The 21,179-nt window shown below is 40.2% G+C and overlaps 1 protein-coding gene across 4 annotated transcripts in view; it reads right to left on the bottom strand.

The window, feature by feature from the left end:
• Positions 1 to 21,179, bottom strand: part of MAPKAP1 (MAPK associated protein 1) — a 231,184-nt gene that overhangs the window by 127,864 nt on the left and 82,141 nt on the right. For all 4 annotated transcript variants that reach the window (XM_082656563.1, XM_082656562.1, XM_082656565.1 and 1 more), the window contains one exon: positions 3,434 to 3,606. In XM_082656563.1, the coding sequence (XP_082512689.1) occupies positions 3,434 to 3,606 (173 nt within the window). The remainder of the gene's footprint in view (positions 1 to 3,433; positions 3,607 to 21,179) is intronic.

The raw sequence follows: 21,179 nt of genomic DNA, 5'->3' as shown, positions 1-21,179 counted from the left end.
CTCTCCCTTTCTTCCTCTCTCACGCCTCCCTGTCTAATGCCACTGTCTTCCATCTTCATCAAAGCAGAGGCCTCCAGTCTAGAGCCAGGTCTTACACTGGCAGCTCAGGGTTCCTATCCTTCGGTGATACTAGGGACACTAGGGATATCATAAACCCAGTCACATCGTGGCCAGGTCCTGGTCACACTGCTATCTTATTCCCCTGCCACCCCAGAAACAAAACTTGAAATGAGCCACAGACCCAGGTAGCTTTGTTCAGTTTCTTTTCATAGGCAGGACAATCCCACCCCAGCTCCTAGTTTCCAGCAGTGAGACTTCGTCTAGTCCCCATCCAGGCATGAAGTTCCTTTGGTCCCTATACCCTCAAGCAGTGTTTCCCACTTTTTTTGACATCTTGGGATACTTAGAAAATAACAGCATCTGTACGGCACACAGATAGATGGATGACTCTGTTCCGTACCCAGAAATGACGGCTGGAGGCTCTGACTACCCTCAGACCACCTAGTTGCCCTGAAGCCTGAGAAAAATCAGTATTTCACATACTGGTAAACTCATTCACAGCATGTTCCTTTAGAAGTAATGCTCTGAAAGAATCAACTCCCAGCACACTCTGCCTATTTCTGAACTTGGTTCTGTTCCTAGTCCACAGTTAACTGGTTATTAAAATACAAGTATAGGGCTTCCCTGGTGGCGCAGTGCTTGAGGGTCCGCCTGCCGATGCAGGGAACACGGGTTCGTGCCCTGGTCCGGGAGGATCCCACATGCCGCGGAGCGGCTGGGCCCATGGGCCATGGCCGCTGGGCCTGCGCGTCCGAAGCCTGTGCTCCGCAACGGGAGAGGCCGCGGCGGTGAGAGGCCTGCGTACCGCAAAAAAAAAAAAAAATTAAAAAAAATACAAGTATGTCAACAACATACTCCATTTATCATTACTATGCATTTGAAGCAGAATATAGAATTTAAAGCATGAACTTAAAGGGTCATCATAACCACAAGTCCGTGCTTTTCCCTCTGTTTAGAGCACCCTCCTCTCAACTTCTCTGCATCACCTTTTCCTACTCCTTCAGGTTTCAGTTTAGATGTCGCTTAAGCAAGGTTGCTTTTCATGACTCCAGTCTCACCACCAAGTATGGGGTCAGAGCTTCTCAGGATTTTGCGTGCTACTGTATTGGATTATTATAGTATTGTATTATCATTGCCTAGTGTATTGTGTTATTATTGTCTATTATTATTACCTTTGACAATAACCTCCTTGATGGCATAAACTGCCTTTTTCACTCCTGTATTTCCAGATCTAGCACAGTGCCTGTACTAAGCATGAACTCAATAAATATTTTAATATCACCTATAACAGAGTTCCATGGTAAGGACTATAAAGTAATATTGAAGAGTGGGGCTCCTGAGCCAGAAATTCCTGGGTTTAACAAATAACAAATGTTGACGAGGATGTGGAGAAAAGGGAACCCTCCTACACTGTTGGTGGGAATGTAAATTGGTGCAGCCACTGTGGAAAACAGTATGGAGGTTTCTCAAAAACCTAAAAATAGAACTACCATATGATTCAGCAATTCCACTCCTGGGTATATATCCGAAAAATAACAAAACACTAATTCGAAAAGATACATGTGCTCCAGTGTTCAAAGCAGCACAATTTACACCTACCAAGACATGGATACAACTTAAGTGTCCATCAACAGATGAATGAATAAAGAAGATGTGGTATATATATGCACAATGGAATACTACTCAGCCATAAAAAAGAGTAAAATTGTGCCGCTGGCAGCAACATGGATGGATTTGGAGGGCATTATGCTAAGTGAAATAAGTCAGAGAAAGACAAATACTATATGCTATCACTTATACGTGGAATCTAAAAACTACAACAAACTAGTGAATAAAGCAAAAAAGAAGCAAACTTACAGATATAGAGAAAAAACGTTATCAGTGGGGAGAGGGAAGGAGGGGCAATATAGGGGAAGGGAGAAAAAAGGGATATGGAATTATATGAAATCACGTGTGTGAAACTTTTGGAAATTGTAAAGCACTACAGAAGTTAAATAATCGTTCATTCAATTAAAAAGAAAATCCTGGGATTAAATACCAGTTCTACCACTTACTGTGTAATTTAGAAAAGTTACTTAGCCTCTCTACACTTTAGTTTCCTCATCTGTAAAATGTATGTCACAGTTCAACTCCTATTACTTGCTGTGTAACCCTGGGCAAGCTCCTTTGCCTCTCTTCGTTTTGGTTCCTGCATCAAGCAGTGTTCTAAGGATTAACTCAGACAACATACATCAGGTAACTAGCACTTGCTTGCTTCCACTTCACGCTGAAAAGGGACAACACCATAGCTCAGCCTTGAGCACAGCTGCAGACTCAACCCTTTTCTGAGCCTACATGGTATCCTGGTTGAAAAGGCTTTCTATTGCCATAGGAGCAATAAGGATTATCTTCATATCCACAATTTTTTCAGGCAAAGTGGAGGGCAATGTCAATGAGAACCTGAAAGAATAATTTTAAGTACAAATTTAATGTACCTAAAGGAAACACACACACACACATCTAACAGACTGGACCATTCTAACTCAAAATGTGAGAAGAGAAAGCCTCCATGAGAATCCACTTCCAAAATGAAGGCATCCACTACATTTAGCTGTATCCCAAACCCTACTGCTGGGAAGGGCACATAAAACTAGGAGAGGATGCCTGTCAGATAAGAAATTCAAATATGGGAGAACTAATGCAGCAAACCACTTTAAAGTTCAAGTTATGATGTACAGATATAGAGATTCTACTTTCAAGCACTACGTTTTTAATATAATAGTTTAATGAGGAATAGAGTCTAGTAATTGAGAGAAAAATTGATCACTGACTGATAACAAAGAAAACTGTAATTCAGACCAAAAGGAAATAAAGTAATAATCTTGGCATCAAGCAGACTGGAAAACAAATTCTGACTCTGTCATCTCCCACTGGTGTAAACTTCAGCAAATAACAACTCTCTGATCCTGAGCTTCCTCCTCTGCAAAATGAGGATCATGATGCTCACCTCACAGGAAGCGGGAGAATTAAATGAGAAATCAGGTATGAAGTGCCCAGCACCATGCCCAACTCATGACTGGTGCTCAACAAACACTAGTTCCCTCCACTACTGCCCATGCTCCTTTTATCAGCAAGCATCATAAAAGGGTTTGGATCCTGCTAAAATGCATTTCCTCATGTCTGGATTCACAAATTTATCAGTCTGTTTGCAAGCAAACTCTCTGAGATAAGCCTGAGTTACACAGGCCCAAGATCTGGTGAGCAACCTGACCTGGATCAGTGTGGACGTCTGGCTCCCAGGCCAAAGCCTAGAAAGACTGACCGGGCCCAGAATGCAGCATGGGTGGCCAGGAGACAGCCAGAGACTAGAGCAGCCAAAAAGAGGGAGGATTACTTGAGCTTCGGCTCCCGTCCTTCGCTTGTGTACTGCCAACAGATGAGCCCGATCAGATCCTGTACCCTGGCGCTGGCCATTGTCACCACGGTCATTGGCAGCAGTCTGTCCTGGCTTGAGTGCAGGGGGAGGTAGACATCGATCTTCTTGGTTGCTGTTGTGCCTACATGACCCTGTGGACAGAGCACATGCATGAGGGTAAAGCACACAGTTCCGGTCATGCAGACCCTACTGAGCTACAACGACTGCCCTCCAGGGCCTGTGTTCTCATCCTTTTCGCACAGGGCCTGTGTTCTCATCCCTTTTGCACATACCAGCGTATGAGCCTGGGGTGGTCCCAAAGTGGAAACACTGTCTAGTTTTAAGGGGTTTTTTTCTTCTTCTTTAATTTTGATTTTCTAATGTTCTAATGGATCCAGTTCTGCCAGCAGTAAGGTAAATGAGCACTACGACTAAAATAAACAAATCAGAGTGGTGAGCAGACCTAACGTTTGGTATCAGGAGATTTGCTTTGTTACTTATTCAGTGTGACCTTGGAAAAGTCATCATCAGACCTTGGCATAAACTGCCCTCCCTGAAAACTGCCATATCACTCCTTGAGACCTTGGGATAAGCTGCCATATTCTCCAAGGAAGCATTTAGCAGTACTGGAACCAGGGGCTTGCCTTCTCAGAGACGATGGGGGGCTAATTCCATTACGCAGTACATCTGTTACTTCACTCATCTGAACTGAAGTTCAAGGGTCTCTGGTCTTATTACTGTCCTAATAACCATACTCACACTGATCTACATGTCCCTAATCTCTCCCACACACCTCTTTCTCCTCCCTCCCAAACCCTCCACTCTCCTCTGGAACTCCTGCACTAATCAGCAAACTTCCATACATCATTACTTTTTTTTTTTTTGCCGTACGCGGGCCTCTCACTGTTGTGGCCTCCCCCGTTGCGGAGCACAGGCTCCGGACGCGCAGGCTCAGCGGCCATGGCTCACAGGCCCAGCCACTCCGCGGCATGTGGGATCTTCCTGGACCGGGGCACGAACCCGTGTCCCCTGCATTGGCAGGCAGACTCTCAACCACTGCGCCACCAGGGAAGCCCCATCATTACTTCTTTTTAAAAAACATTCCCTCCACCTTTTTGCCTTAATTGAAACCTGCTGATCATAAGGATACTACTTCCTCTGCTGTCCAGAAGACTGTTTTGCTTTGTTCTTTTTAACCCCCAAATCCTTAAGGCCAGGAGGTGGAGTAGGTATTCTTGTTCCTGCTACTTCCAAACTATTAATTCTCCTTTCTTACAAAAACCCCTGTTCCTTTGAGACCCAAGCCATCCAACTACACCATCCTCTCCCTCTCCTTTTCTGTTACCCACCACCCTTTCTTTGGTCATTCTCCTCCCTCACTGAAGGCCTGAGCTCTTGGCTCATAGTCTTTCCCACCCCAATTCCTGTCACCATTCCTGGCAATTTCATCTAAAAGAACAATCTGTCCAATACGCAAGTGTCTCAATCCCTAGACCACATCATCCTCAGTGCCTTTTCATCCACCACCTCAAATCACTTATTGTGGTGGGTACACCAGAGATCTGCACTAACTCCAAAATCTCAAGTTAGAACATCCACTCACTGAATACACTTTTTTTTGTAATTTTACTTTTGTTTATTTATTTTTAAATTTTGGCTGCACCATGCGGCTTGCAGGATCTCAGTTCCTGGACCAGGGATTGAACCCGGGCCATGGCAGTCAAAGCGCCGAATCCTAACCACTAGACCACAGGGTTAAAATCTGAATACACTTCAATATACCTCTACTTCATCTGTTCAAGTAGTCCCTCAAATTCTCCAACCTATAATCTGTTGAACCACCACCTTTTAATTATCTTTCAGTCACCCTTATTTCCCAATACCACCCTCCAGATTACATGAGCCATTATAATCGTTCCTTTGCAAATACAGTTTTTATACTCTCTTCCTCCACTGGACACAATTCACAGAACCCCAATCTTGTATGAACCCAACCCTCTGCATTGCCCAGCTAAACATCACTGGAGAAAAATCATGTAACTGTACAGATTGATTTTACTTTAAATTCATGATGATAAACCTCAAACAGACACTCAACACTGTATAGCAAGCCTATTATATCTCTTGATCCAACCTGCACCCCACCTGAGACCACTAGCGCATACTTTTGCTTCTCTCCTCAAACTTCCCATGAACCTCACCTCTTGACCTTCAGCTCCTGTCCTTCCCTCGTGTATTGCCAACAGATGAAAAATACTGTGGACCCTTGAACAACACAGGTTTGAACTGCGAGGGTGCACTTCCACGTGAATTTTTTTCACTTGATATGGGCTACAGTACTATAGGATCCACAGTTTGTTGAATCTGTGGATACCAAACTGCAGCATCAAATTTGATCATGTTACACTCCTGTTGAAATTCCTTCAGTGAGTGGCTCCTACGATACTTTGAATAAAATCCAAATTCCATGCAGTGTGCAACAAAGTGCTGCGTGATCTGACCCCTGCCTAGCCCTCCAACATCGTCTACTGCCACTCTCCCCCCACCCCCCAACCCCGTGCTTCAGCTACACCAGCCTTCTAGAAGTGCCCTGAATGTGTGTACCTTGCCTGCTTCTTCCCCTTTTAAGGCCATAGCAAGTGCTACTGCTAGATTCACGTATCTAGAAGGCTCTTTCTCATGATTTTTGCATCCTCTATTATGTGGCCTCGGGCAGATTACTTAACTCTCTGCTCTTCCATGTCCTCATACATAAAATGATAATAATAGGACGTGCTATCTATCAGAGGACTGACTCTTGTGAGGATTATTATTATTGTTGTTATTCAAGGCTGAGCTCATATGACCCCTCCTCAGAGAAACCTCCACTGATAATCCTATAGAAAGAAGACCCTTCCACAGTTATCCTCTCACACATATGCTGTTCATTTCCTTCGGAGCACTTAACAATTTGATATTATATATTTATTTATGTACATCTTCAGTGTATGCCTTCCCCACTAGCCTCTGAGCTTCCATGAGGGGAATCATAATAACGTCTGCTTTGTTTACTGCTCTATACACAATGGCTAGCACTGTGCCTTGCGCACAGAAGACTCTCCAAAAAAAATCTGTTGAACTACAGAATGAATGCATGAATGAGTCAAATGCCTACTGGGACACATGGTAGGAACTCAATAAATGTTAGTTTCTTCCATCCATCTCACTTGCCCTTTTCTATGGGTCTGTTTCCTGATAGCAGATGGAGATGGAGGGACTTGAGCAATCAAGTGGTTCCTTAACACTCTATACAGAATTCTATCGATCTAATAAGGTGGGAAAAAATATCAGAACTAGGGTAAGGAAATACATAAAATCAGTTTAAAAAACATTTTTAGAGAGATTCCACTTCTCAAATAACCCAGCATCTAATATTAGATCCACTGGGGTTTTTTTCTGTTTTTTTTTTTTTTACTGAGTTGTCTACGTTATAAAGCAAATAATAAAAAAGTAATTCTCCTACATAATGCTCTCTCCCTATCCCTCTCACGCATCCACATGCGTGCGCGCGCACACACACACACACACACGAGCACGTGCGCGTGTATTTTTCAGCTTGGAAGTAGTAACTCCAAGGACTAGAAAAGATGTCTCTAAACAGCTAGTGTTTTGATCCTGTCAGGCAGTCAAAAGGTTAAAATTAAAACAGTGGCAATCTTTCTGGAGTGGGTTTATAGCCCTCTTACCACTCTCTTCTCAACCTCATTTTCAGAACCCCTAATTGCTGTCACTGCTCTCCTTATTTCTGTTTATTCCTCCTCCTTCTTCTGAAGAACTGGAGCTGAGGGGCTATAGGAATCACAATATCTAAAGATACAAAGATTCAATGAAATGACAAATGTGAATGTACTTTGCAAACTATAAAGTGCTTTAGAAATGCAGCACAGTACATTAGAAAGGACCTAAGTTTTATAATCAGACCCATTTCTATTACTCAAGTCTATTACAAGGTCACATGAGGCCAAAGATGGATGCTATAGGAGCCCTAATAATAATACCTATTATTATAACAAAAACTAGCATTTATTTAGAGCTAAATAAACTCTGCTAAACGTTTGCTTAAGTTATCTCATTTAATTTTCACAATCACTATAAGAGGGAGGGTTCTATCATTACCCTCATAATAAAAATGATAAAACTAAAGCTTATAAGACTACAGTCATCTGCTCAAGATCTCATAACCAAAGTGAAGAGCCGGGACTCAAAGCCATGTCTGTCTGACTCAAAGGCCTCTACTTTAAACATCAACACCTTCTTTCACTAAAGTTATCCTAAATATAATCAATTCCCACTCTCCAAGGCTTGAAAATCATCTCCCCCTCCTTCTCACAAACATGCCAACAGCACTGCCTAAAGCAGTCTCCTACAGAAGGAGCACTCTGAGGGGCTGCCCAAGGAGAACCGGTAAGGATTGAGACTCCAGAGATCACTGCCACTGTCAGCTGACTGCAGGCAAGTCACCACTGTTTAGGAAATGAAAGCAGATAGTTATATGGTACTCCTACGCATCCCTTTACCCTCTTCATTTCATAGTGAAACAGCAAGTGTGGGGAAAACTATGAGAATAAATATGGCAGATACTTATTAAATGAATGAAGCATTTTATTTTTTTAATCTTCTAATTCCATCTTGAGGCACTGATGACAGGAGAAAAGTGCCTTGCACAAACCTTGAAATTATGTATTTTTTAATAAGGAGCCTCTTCTGAAAAAACTCAAAAGGTGGTGGCAGTTAGCTCTATCTAATAGTCCCTGTGTTGCAATATTTAGAGAGAATCATCTAAAACATAAAACAATCCATCAATATAATAGAAAGTAATTAACTTATTAAAAAAAAAGTGACCAAAGAATTAAAAGTATTCATCACACATCAAGGCAAGCAATATTCCAAAGAGTAACATCTAACTATTAAAAAGCAACCAGCAATAAACAAAGATCATATACAGATTCACTGCATGGCAATTTATGTGTTCCACAGGATTGGGGAAATGGAGGCATAATTAGAGCACAAGGAAAGGGTCACCACAGAGACAGGGAAAACTGGTTTAGCTCCATCTTTCCCAATCACTCATGCATTCAACAAACACCCACTGAAACACCATATTGGGCTCTGAAGACAAAATTAAGTAAGACAAAATGCAGACCTTCATCAAATTCATGGTCTGTTGAAGGTCTATACTGTACATTGTGATCAAAGCTTTAAGAGGGAAAGTACAGGCTATTACGAGAGCTCAGAAACAACCCAGACTAAAGGGGGTTGGAAAAGGCCTCCCAGATAAAAAAATAAAAAATAAAAACCTTACCCTTCCATCCAATAGAACCACTAACCCAAGGAAAAGACACTTACTGTATTTAAACACCTTCTATACCAATATACAAAAAAGTGAATATGAGTTCTCCCTGAGACAAAGGATTATGAGCGTTTAGTTTTAATTTTCTGCTTTATATTTTTCTGCACTTTCTATACCAAGCATGTTATTACTTTTATAATTAGAAACAAAATAGTAAATATTATAATTAAATGAGAAAAAAGGAGATAAAAAGAACTACTGGGCTTCCCTGGTGGCGCAGTGGTTGAGAGTCCGCCTGCCGATGCAGGGGACGCGGGTTCGTGCCCCGGTCCGGGAAGATCCCACATGCCGCAGAGCGGCTGGGCCCTTGAGCCATGGCCGCTGAGCCTGCGCGTCCGGAGCCTGTGCTCCGCAACGGGAGAGGCCACAACAGTGAGAGGCCCGCGTACCGCAAAAAAAAAAAAAAAAAAAAAAAAAGAACTACTACACAGAGCTTAAGAGTTTTAGGTAAGAGAAAGAGAGGATCAACTTTGAAAATGTAGCCTATGTTAAGGCATCCAGCAGAATTTACTAAGGACACATTATGTGCCAGTTGCTGTGACAGGCTGTTGGAAAAAATAAGTTGAAAATCTAACTCAGACACCTTTCAATGGCAAGTTAAGTAATTTTTACCAAAGAAAAATGAAAAGTAATAAACCCATATTGAGCTAACTAATTTGGAGTTGAACAACTCTTTCCAGAGCAGCCCCTAAATCAGGAAATGGCCCTAATTCAGGTTTTAGAACAAAAAGAAAAGTATTTCTGAAGCAAAACTATTCCTCAACACAACTGCAACTGATGAAGACAACTAGACTCCAGAGTTCATATCACATGGCCTGTCCATGACTTGATGGCCTAGCAAATGCAGCCCAAACCTCAAACTCAACATGTCCAAGACCTGTTTCCTCCTTCAGCTTGTCTCTCATTCTATATTTGATCTCAGTTAAGGCTTTCACCACCTACTCTGTCACTCAAGCTAAGAACCTTAACTCTTTTTTCTGTCTCATCTTTCAAATGTCTCTGAAAATCTCTCAAATCTTCCTCCTCAATGCCACTGCCCTAGTTCAAGCTTCATCATCTCTCAGCAAGACTGCTGTAGCAATCTCCCAACTATCTCCCTGTCTCTAAAATCTCTCCTCTCTCCAAATCTTAATTTCCTTACTGCTATCAAAGCGATTTTTCTCTAATCACTGAACATGCCTATCACTGAGAATACATGATGGCTCTCCCCAGTGTTAGCATTCCAGCTCTTTAGCATGGCAATTAATACCCTTTGCAATCTGGTCCCAATGTATCATCAATGAAGTATATTGAAGAGAAGTGAAGAGCATAGATTTGGGGTCAGCCAGATCCAGGTTTGAATCCAGACTCTGCCACTTCCTTAGCTGCTAGACCTGAGACATTGGGCAGGTAACTGTACTTCTCAGAACCTCCATTCCCTTACTTAGAAAAGCAAATAAAATGTATATAAAATGCCTGACACATAGCCGCTAATCAAGAAGTGTACCTCTTCTTCTGTCCTTCAATTCAAATGTCTCCTTTTCCTAGAAGGTGGAAGTCGAAATTAATTTCCTCTTCTCTGCCCCCTAACAATCTGACTTGCATAGCCTTATGGCTTCATTTTTCTCTACCTACCATTACAACCTCCTTCCCCACCCTCTCATGTAACTGTAAAGGGAAAAACTGTATCTCACCCATTTTGTATTCTCCAAGGGCAAAGAATATAGCAGGGGTGTGGTGTTAGCTTACTGAATTGAAAGAAGTCCTCAGAATGTCTCTCAAAATGGACCCACCACACCTAGCACTTCTCTCGTATCCCAGGTAAACTGGTTATACCTCTTCCACTTCCCAGGCCATTCTTCAGGAGCCCTCTTTCTCCTCTAAAATATCCCCAGCACCTAACATAGGGATGACATATAGTAGTTACTTACACATATCGATGGAGTGAATGATTAATATTCTTTTAACACATGATTTTTAAACTCTTGCATTATATTATAGCATACAGAGGTACTATCAACCTGTTCCCCTATTATTAAATGGACGTTGTTTCTAATATTTCACTATTGTGAATTATATTCTCAGAAACATTCTCTTCTATAAATGTTTGTACATATATTCTAAGGAGTAGATTACTAGGCCAAAGAGTATCAATGCTTTGTGGCTTGTGATATATACTGCAAAAGCTCACTTTTTTTAAAAAGTGTCTCTAAGCCAATCATGAAATATCAGTACTATGAACTATAGGTCACCCAATTAATAATTAGTTCATAAAATGTAAAGATAATAAATTTAAAATAACTTCTATATATGGAATATGAATGGGTACAGAAATGAAATACACAGAATTTCAACATGATGAATTAAAACATTACATCTGTGCCAGATTTTTTTCCCATCTGATCCCATTAATTAAAATAATATACATTTTGCTGCCTATCATAAAGTTGATTTCAAAATTATGTACCTGCTAATTTCCAAAATGAGGGAAGCAGGAAGAACAATAGATAGCATTCAGTTCCAAATCATCCTGAATTAAGAAACATTCATATCAAGTGAGTTAGCTGAATTAAGTCTTAAGGACAGAAGGTTCAGTTAACAGCACTACTTAACATCAAGGTTTGTCAGTAATAAATTGAATATCAGATCTCAAAACTGTTGCTAAGTGTTCAATTTCTCTGTCAGGGGAAAGGAACAGAGTAAGGATAGACAGCTTGGCTTCTGCAATTAAAGAGACAAAAAGCAGGCAACATTATTCCATTAGTCACAACTGCACAAGCAGATCATTATATGTAATTTTAAGGTAGAAATAAATATATCGGTGTATCCCGACAATATAATGATGCAAATTGATAAAAGGGTTATTTGTAGCCTTCAAAACTTAAAACTCTCTTAAATAATGGCTGCAGTTCCATTCCACCAGTACCTTCTTCCCTTAACAAGGACCAAAGAATGCTATAGTCTACAAATGGCCTAGTCTTTAATAACATGATACCCAGACTTGGTACAGGGGTCTCAGATTACCACTACTCTGATGATGATTTAGGGACTTCATTTAATCAGAGTAAGGATTTTAAACAAAATCAAGCCTAATTCTGGTCTAAGCCAGGTTTAATTGACCATGGCTACATGAAGAGGAAACAAAAACCCCAAACCCCATACTGAAGCATTCTGCTCTCAGTAAGTGCTGGCTTTATGAGCTCAGGCAAAGAACTCACTTTTGTACATTCAAAATGGTGGCACAGAACTTATGAATAGATTTTGCATAAAATTCTATGACAAATCCATTCAGAACTAGGGGCTTGGCTTTGTAGTGCTATCTTAACCCTCAATAAATCAGGAATGCTTAAAGCCTATTAAATTATCATTTCCCTGATCTGGCACCTGCAGTCAAGTTAATTTGTCAAAAACATTCCTACAGTCTGTCACTGGACACTGTATTTTCTGACAAGTTAAGTTTAAGATCAAATTGACAAAATCTCAATTTTCTCTGAATCACCAACCTTGGTTCCATTAAGCTTTTATTATTAAGAACGTCAACTGTCACTCTTTCTTTAACAAGGTCAAGTTCTGGTCTGGGTACCTCCAGGATCCTTATTCTATTAATTGGGACAAGCGAGGCATTGCAGTGTGGTGGTTAAAAGTATAAGTTGTAGAGTCAGAAAGACCTGGGTTCAGTTCTCAGCAATGCCACTTACTGTGTGTCCTTGGACAATTTTATTTAACCTTTCTGGGTCACTATTTCCACACAGAAATAGTGTATTATAAAAGTACCTCTTCATGGATTTGTTGAAAGGATTCAATGAGACTACGCATGTAAAGCACTTATCACTGTGCCTAGTCCACGGTAAATACTCAGGAAATGTTGGCTGTTCATTAAGTTGCCTTTTTTCCCCTCTACTTTTACATTCATAGACTTAAAAACAAACAAACCAAAAAAAAACAAACAAAAATACTTTATTACCATTCATACTTTTAAAACTGCAGGGAATTTTCAAAACAGTTTCAGCAAACGGTTGTCCTACGACGTCTCCTGAACACCTTCCACTGATGAGGTCCCTGCCACCCTCTGAAGTGGACCCTTGGCTTCAGTCTGCAGGCAAACAGTTTTGACGGCTAGAACTCTTTTTTTTTCGTTGAGGGACACTTTCTCTGCAGATTTTCCTCACTGATCTTAGTTCTAGCCCTCAGAAACCTGGAACAAACTTACCTCCACTTCCACAGACACCCCTTCACATACATGAGGACCTCAAACAAAGTAGCTCAGTTCCTAAACACTGCAGTATGAGCCACGCTGTAACCCTTCTCAGCGTACAGCACAGTATAGAAAGTGACATTTCCCTCGGCTTTTCCCAGGCTGATGATTTTCTTGAATTTTCTTTCTGTAACATCTGTGATAAATATAAATTTATAGTCCCGCACCTGAAACAAGAAAGGGGGCTGGTGCTCTCAAGGAGCCTCCCCATTTAAAATAAACCCGCCATAGTTTGATGTCCTGTCTTTTCTCACTTTAAGAAGAAATGCCTAGAGCTACTGGTTTACGCAATCTGTTATCAAGTGAAATTTGAGTAATAGCCTTGAATAATTCTTTTTTTCAAGACATCGACTGAAAGACCAGCAATCATTCATGTTTAAATACAGGTAAGAAATTTTACAAAATGGGGGGTGGGGGGGGAAGGAGGGAGGATGAAGGGAAAAAAAGAAAGCCTACCCATACTGCACCTGGAATAAAAACCGTTTTCTCGAAGTCTAAATTCAGAAAGCAGTCCTTGAAAATGTCAGTTTTTACCATGACATTTTATGATTATGTTTGCTTAGGACCTCTCCGCAGAGTCTACAGAACTGGTCTGCACCCAGCCCTTCCAGCCTTGAGCTGCGTAACTTTGGGCAAGCCCATAACATCTCTGAAAGTCAATTTCCTCAGTCATGAAACACGGATGAGACTACCTCAATAGACTCACCGGACGTACGAAGCAAAAATAAAGCATGTTAAAATGCTCTGTGAACTGCAAATTGTCATACAGTGTCAATTATTTCTTATTACTTTTACTTATGCTGTTGCTCAGACCAGGCAGATCTTCAACAAAAAGTCCCTTCAAACAAGGTTGAGAAGCAGAGGCAATAGGAAAAGATCTCTATTTCTTCAGAGAGAAGAGCCATAGCATTCTCTTCTCATTCAGCCTCAGGATGGTTATAGCCTGTACCAGGAGGTGCTCTCACACACGCACAATCCAGTCATCTGAAAGCATAATGGGATGTAAAGTGTCCATTTTGAATTTTCATGGCCATTGTGGGATTCTTTAGATCATTAATGTTACACAGCACTTTGCATTTAATTATACAAACAATGGGTTCTATAATGATGAGAATATCAGGGAAAGGTAATTTGCATGAACTAAGCCCCATCACCTAGGGTAAGTTTAGGGACCTCTTCATTATTAAATCATTTATATAATAAAGGCAATATGCTTTGAAAGTAAAAATAGGTTTTTTAAAACCATAAAGAAGAGTTACATGTTTTAAACTCTATCAATGATCATAATACAATGAGTCTTTTTAAGATTTAATATCAACTTTTAAAATTAAAACTCAATGGGGAATGTATACTTGGCTCCATTACTAGATGATGTATCTTTAGAAAAGGTTACAGTATAGCCATTATCATCCTCCTAAATTATATGGAAAATCTGGTACAACCCTCCAAGTACCCCAAGGACAATTTAATTCCAGAGATAGTGAAGTATTTGGAGAATATAAAATTGTATAAATATTGAAGGAAATAATTCAGGTGCATCGATCATATTCACTTCTTGCAGGGTTTCAGTTTGGTTAAATGTTTCAAAAGTTTTAAATGTCAATATACAATTTAAAAGTTATATTGTGTCCTTGATTTTGAATAGTTTTTTAAAACCCACAAATTTATATACTGTAGTAGGTTCATGACTGTTTTAAGCACTTTAAGACTCAATGTTTCTTAATGATATAATTCAAAAATTTCACTGAATCATAATTCAGTAACTCATAAAAACCTCTTAAAATTAATCTTTCACGCATATCTAGCTTATCCAAAGTTAGAATTTAATTAGATGGCCTTGGCACAAATGGGCTTACTACTTTATTTGATCAATCAGTGTATGCCTCTTCAGTAATTATAATGAATTCAAGTCCCTGATGCACCTCCTAGCAAACAATGTAAAAACATCAGACAAAATGGAAATAAATAGCTTTATATTTCTCCAATTACAACATTCACTTTCATCCTCAAAATGCACATGTGAAATAAGTGGGATAGGTGTTATTCTCAATAGGAAAAGGCCACACAAAGGACCTACACCCCTGGTGACAAAGAAAGATGCTTGTCTGCAGCAGAAAATACATGTTTTTTACATTATGAAAATGATACAACTGCAAAGAGCCAACTGAGAAAGTTGCATTAAACAGTTTGAAAGTACATACTGAAACATAAATAGGAGCAAAAGAACTAGATTATTATTTATTGAGAACACTTCCTGTTGGGAAGACTCACTTCTAACTATATATAAAATTTACAATTGAGAAGAATCCAAAAAGTCTGACTCTCAGGCCTTTATCCCAGATACAATAAAAGGAATACTTCTTTACTGTTGGGTACATAGAAGGGGCTCAATAAATCCTCACTCACCATGTTTCAGAGGTTAAAAACACAAGGGAACACCAGCTCCCTTAAGAGTAGGCAGAATCCTCCGCTTCTGTTCTCAAAAAGCAGTGGTCAAGTAGCAACTCATGGGCCCCAGAGAATCCTTACTCTTGGGTTAAGAGCCTCATCAGTAATTGTGAGGTGTATCTGTACTAAAAGTGGCTACCCAGGTGGTAGTACCCAAATGTGCTTTGATGATGACAAAGGGAGAAAAAAACAGTTTGGTCCTTGGAGAGACAGGCAAGCTGCCTATGACATCAACATGGCACAAGCTCCAACACAAGCAAAAGGTCTGATGAGACAAAGGCCCATCTCAGGTTGCAATTCTCTGTGGAAACAGGCAGCGGCGAGGCCTGCTCACTTGCAGGAACTGACAAATCACTCGGGTACCAGGGTCTCCCGGGTTTCTCCTCAGCCCTCTGGCATTATTTCCCTCCTGTTCATCCTGAGTCTTAGTCAGTCCGATCTCCTCTGAGGTCCTAACTAAACCAGACACAGGGAGAATCGGGATTTTATCTTATTAAAATAGATATGGCTAATTTGTCTTTTCAAATTCATTTTAAATTAAATTGGATTTCCTCGGAAGGCTGCTAGGTCAGTTCCCCTGCTGCGAAATGCAGGACAAAGGTTAATTGCACGCCCTTCACCAGCTCTTCTACTCTCCTGGGCAGGCTCTGATAACCTGCCCCCAAGAGGTGGGGAGGCTTCAGTTTATTGGGCGATAATGTTGCCATTAGAGCCATTTACCATTATGCCAAGAAACATTTCAATTTTTTTTTTACCTAAATAACAAGATATGATAGCAATAACAAGAATGAAATGCAACAATGTTACCAATTGGTGGTTAGTTCTTCTAAAATGCAAAAACCCAAAGAATAAGACCTAACCTTGCTTTCCTAAAAGGCCCCAACAGATGCAAATGTACACACCCTCCTGGAGCAAACAGTTTTCTGGTTCCAGTGTAAAATTCCATTAACATTTTCACTTAATTTATCTCGTTTAAACTGTCTATGTTCATGAAAATTTAACCCAGTAATTCCCTGTTATACAAAGCATAACAGAGTATGAATATTTAAATACCATGTAAATAAAACACTTTATCAATTATATTTTTGTATTCTAAATTAGTGACTTCACTTAGCATGTCTGCCTTGCACAGCACCACACAATTTTTCAATTAAAGGTCCAGATGTTTCAAAGGCTCCAGTAGGCAACAGCAGTTATGAGAAATGCTTTATCTGCATTGTAATCATCACCACCACATCAGCTCCAGGCTGCATTAACATACTCATGTTTTATCCCTGCTCCCCTTCTAACAGAGCAGGTAATTATACAACACAGTGGAGAAACACAATCCTAAGGGCTGGACAATTTCCTTACAAGCATCCACCTGAGCAACACATTTTCTTAAAAATTTGGGGTGACTGTTTAGCAGGAACACTGATCGTGCAGAATAATTTCTTTAAATAAAAAGAGTGAATCACAGCCATACCAAGCTTAGCGTCAAATAGTATTAAAATGCAAGATGGCCTGCACATACACACTTATGTATACTGAAAATCAACTAGAAGTTTGTATGTGTAAAAACCACTATCATCTGTTAGAATCTAAGCCATTCCTTCTCATTTTTAATGCCAGTGTCATCTCTTGAATGAGTCAACTCTATCTTTATTCTTAGTATTCAAAAATGACAATTCATCTCACCTGAGACTGACCAAGTACAGCAATTATCCCTGTGCCCATTTGATTAAAATATATATATATGAGCAGAACAAAATGCAATTCTGACAGCTGAAACAAATATATTATTTTTAATTAAATAGTTAAAGAGATTTAATTAAAGAGTTAATTAAATGACTCTCCCACCCAAAAATAGAAAACAATAACCTCTGTTATAAGAGATACTGCTATGCTTAGGAAACATAGTATAATTTAATGGGAAAATATAGTTCCTCATTGTTAAGAGAAACTGCAACAAAATTAACTTTAATTGTAATTTTAAAAATTATTCTACAAACATACTTATATTTTGAAATATTCCAAAAGGAGATGTCCTAATGAAGATGCTATTCAAAAGATAAATGCCTTTACAAATATTAAAACTTCAGACAGGTCAAATCCTAGCAGGTTACACTTCAGCATCTGAAAGCAGACAGCTTCCCTTCCTTCCTGAAGGAACCTTAGGTGGAACATTTTTAATACATCACCATGTCACTTTTTAATGCGTCCCAATCTATTAACCACATGGCAAACTAACAGGGATTTTTAAAATATGAATTTTATGGCTTTGTGCTGGTGATTAATTAAATAAATAGCCACCGTTTCACAAATCATCCCTCTAATTAGTCTAAAACAGACACTTTGCATTCACTGGTGTTACTGCCATCTGAAGCTCACAGAAGGGCAGGAATGGTGCAGCACGGCCGTGTCTCTGCACTTTGGAGCCCATTGTCCCAGGCTGCACGGCTGGCATCCCACCCTGCCACCCAGGGGCAGAGGTGCCATCTTCACAGGTGCTGCAGTCAGCTGGAATTTGATTCCAGCTGCTCAGAAAAGATGTTCTCCTTAATTATTCTCCCTCACCATAAAGGAAACAATGAAACGACAAAGGAATAAAGTGCAACCTCCAGCTGCGAAGAGAAGAGGTTTCACCAACACAGTTCATGGAGTGAGTAAGAAAGTTGGCTCCAGCTATCTAGTTTAGGAATAAGTAGGGTGAAAGCCTTAGAACTCAAACTCAAACATGTTATATCATTATCTTGAACTCAGATATTAAGCAATTACTTCCAAACCCTATTATTTAAAAGATTCCATTCAAAATCTGAAAAGGTCACTCTTTTTGAAACTAAAAAGAATTCAATCTAACTTGTTTTAGTAGTATATTTTAAAAGATGAGGGACTTCCCTGGTGGTGCAGTGGCTAAGGCTCTGCGCTCCCAATGCAGGGGGCCCAGGTTCGATCCCTGGTCAAGGAACTAGATCCCACATGCCACAACTAAGACCCGGCGCAGCCAAATAAATAAATACTAAAAAAAATAAAGGATGATAATTCCTCTGAAAGCAAATTAAACTTGGAGATAATTTTTAGTGTCGGGGGGAAAAATCAAATGGGAATATCTAAAGAATTCAATTTCCTTTAGGAAATACATTAAGCAGTTTCCTAATCTTGGTATTTAAACTTCATTAGGTAGGAAGGAAGGAAGAAAGGGGGGGGAGAGAGGGAAGAAAGGAAAAGGAAAAGAAAAAGAAAGGAAGGAAGGAAGAAAGAAAGAAAAAGGAAGGAAGGAAGGAAGGAAAAGAGAGAGGGAGGGAGGAAAAGGGGGAGAGGGAAAGGGAAGGCCTAAGGGGAAAGGAGTGGGAAAAGAAAGAAGGAAAAATTCAGTAGGGATAACACACCAAGGTATGCTACAGATTATTCTGTAGAAAGGCTATCCTCATTTCCCTTCTCTCTAAGAATAGGAGGAAATGACGTGTTGCAGAAAAGACGAGGACCCTGAAGCAAGACAGACTTGTGCCCTCAGCTAAATCATATAATCCCACTTAGCCTCAGTTCCTTCCATCCTGTGAAGGGTTTTAGCCCCTATTCTCTATAATTATAGGGACACTGAGATACTATGGATAAAGCAACTAGCACATTCCCTGCACAGAACAGATGTTCAACAAATGATGGTGATGCTGATGGCAATGAGAAATGGGAGGAAGGCAGAGCCTGGGTGACTACAGCCAACACTGCAGATGCTGTGTTTCAAATGTGAAAAAGAGGGACAAAAGCCCAAATGTACATGAACACAGAACATGATCCTCACTGCACTAAAGAAAACCCAAATCACTGGCAACTAAGAAGAAATGGTGTAGTTTCTCTAACTTTCATCTTTACTGGGCACAGAGATAGGGGAGGGGTGTCTCTAAGACTGTTCGTATGGTAGAAATTAGAAAGAAAATGAATGAACTTTGCATTCAGCAGACCTGGGTTTGAATTCTGGCTTAACTACTTACAAGTTGTGTAAACTCAGGCAAATCTGTTCACCTCCCTAAGCCTTCGTTTCCCCAACCCCAAACAGGGAAAATGATATATTCTTTGTAGGGAATCTGGGAAGAATGAATAAAATAGCATACTAGGCACTCTGGCAGTTAGACACTCAGATAGTTTCTACTACATTAAGTTAGATCACATGAAACTCTGATATTCAATCATTTATGATCCACAAAAATTGCAGTTCCATATGGTTTTACCTAATATAGTGACTGAGACAATGAGTAGCATGAACTGGAAAAACAACAGAAAATTTTCAAAAACGGAATGACTTACACTATCAATATAGGAAGACGACCAAGATATAAAAGGTGTTTTTATGACTGGCTCATGATGCCAACAATACAGCAGCTAACATGTATTAAACACTTACTATAGGTCAAATATTAGCCCATATATTTGACATCCATAATATTAGTTTATGTAATCCCAAAACAATTTAATGAGATAGAGTCAACTATTCTCCCCATTTTAGATGAAATGGGAGTTTGGAGAAATGAAGTAACTTGCCCAAGGTCACACAGCTGGTGAAGCTGGGAGCTTTCTAACTGCAGAGCCTGAGTTCTTACTCATCACTTATAATTGCATGGCCACACTGCAAAGCTACTTGTTTTGCTTTTAATGAAACTATACGGATGGGCAAAGGGCTGAAATAAACATTTCTCCAAAGATATATATAAATGGCCAATAAGCACATGAAAAGATGCTCAGCATCACTAATCAGTAGGGAAATGCAAATCAAAACTACAACAAGGGGCTTCCCTGGTGGCACAGTGGTTAAGAATCCGCATGCCAATGCAGGCGGCACAGGTTCGATCCCTGGTCTGGGAAGACCCCACATGCCATGGAGCAACTAAGCCCGTGCGCCACAACTACTGAGCCTGTGCTCTAGAGCCCACAAGCCACAACTGCTGAAGCCTGCGTGCCTAAAGCCTGTGCTCAACAAGAGAAGCCACCACAATGAGAAGCCCATGCACTGCAATGAAGAGTAGATCCCCGCTCGCCGCAGCTAGAGAAAGCCCGTGGCAGCAACGAAGACACAACACAGCCAAAAATAAAAATAAATAAATTTATACATAAAAAAAAACCTACAACGAGATACCACCTCACATGCATCAGAATGGCTACTATCAAAAAAACAGAAAACAGTAAGTGTTGGCAAGGATGTGGAGAAACCGGTAAACTTGTGCACTGTTGGTGGAAATGTAAAATGATACAGCCACTGTGGAAAACTGTATAGAAGCTCTTCAAAAAATTAAAAATTAGAATTACCAAATGTTCCAGCAATTCCTCTTCTGGGTATATATGCAAAAGAATGGAAACCAGTGTCTTGAAGAAATATTTGTACACTCTTGTTATAGCAGCATTATTTACAATAGCTAATAATGGAAGCAATCCAAGCGTCCACTGACAGATGAATGGAAAAGCAAAATGTGGTATACACCTACAATGGGATGTTATTAAGCTTTAAAAAATAAGGGAGGGACTTGCCTGGTGGTGCAGTGGTTAAGAATCCGCCTGCCAATGTAGGGGACACGGGTTTGATCCCTGGTCTAGGAAGATTCCACATGCCGTGGGGCAACTAAGCCCATGCGTCAGAACTACTGAGCCTGCATTCTAGAGCCCGCAGGCCACAACTACTGAAGCCC

This window comes from Grampus griseus (genome assembly GCF_964374135.1).
Source record: "Grampus griseus genome assembly, chromosome: 6".
Lineage (NCBI taxonomy): Eukaryota > Metazoa > Chordata > Mammalia > Artiodactyla > Delphinidae > Grampus > Grampus griseus.
This window is presented reverse-complemented; position numbering and strand designations above follow the sequence as displayed.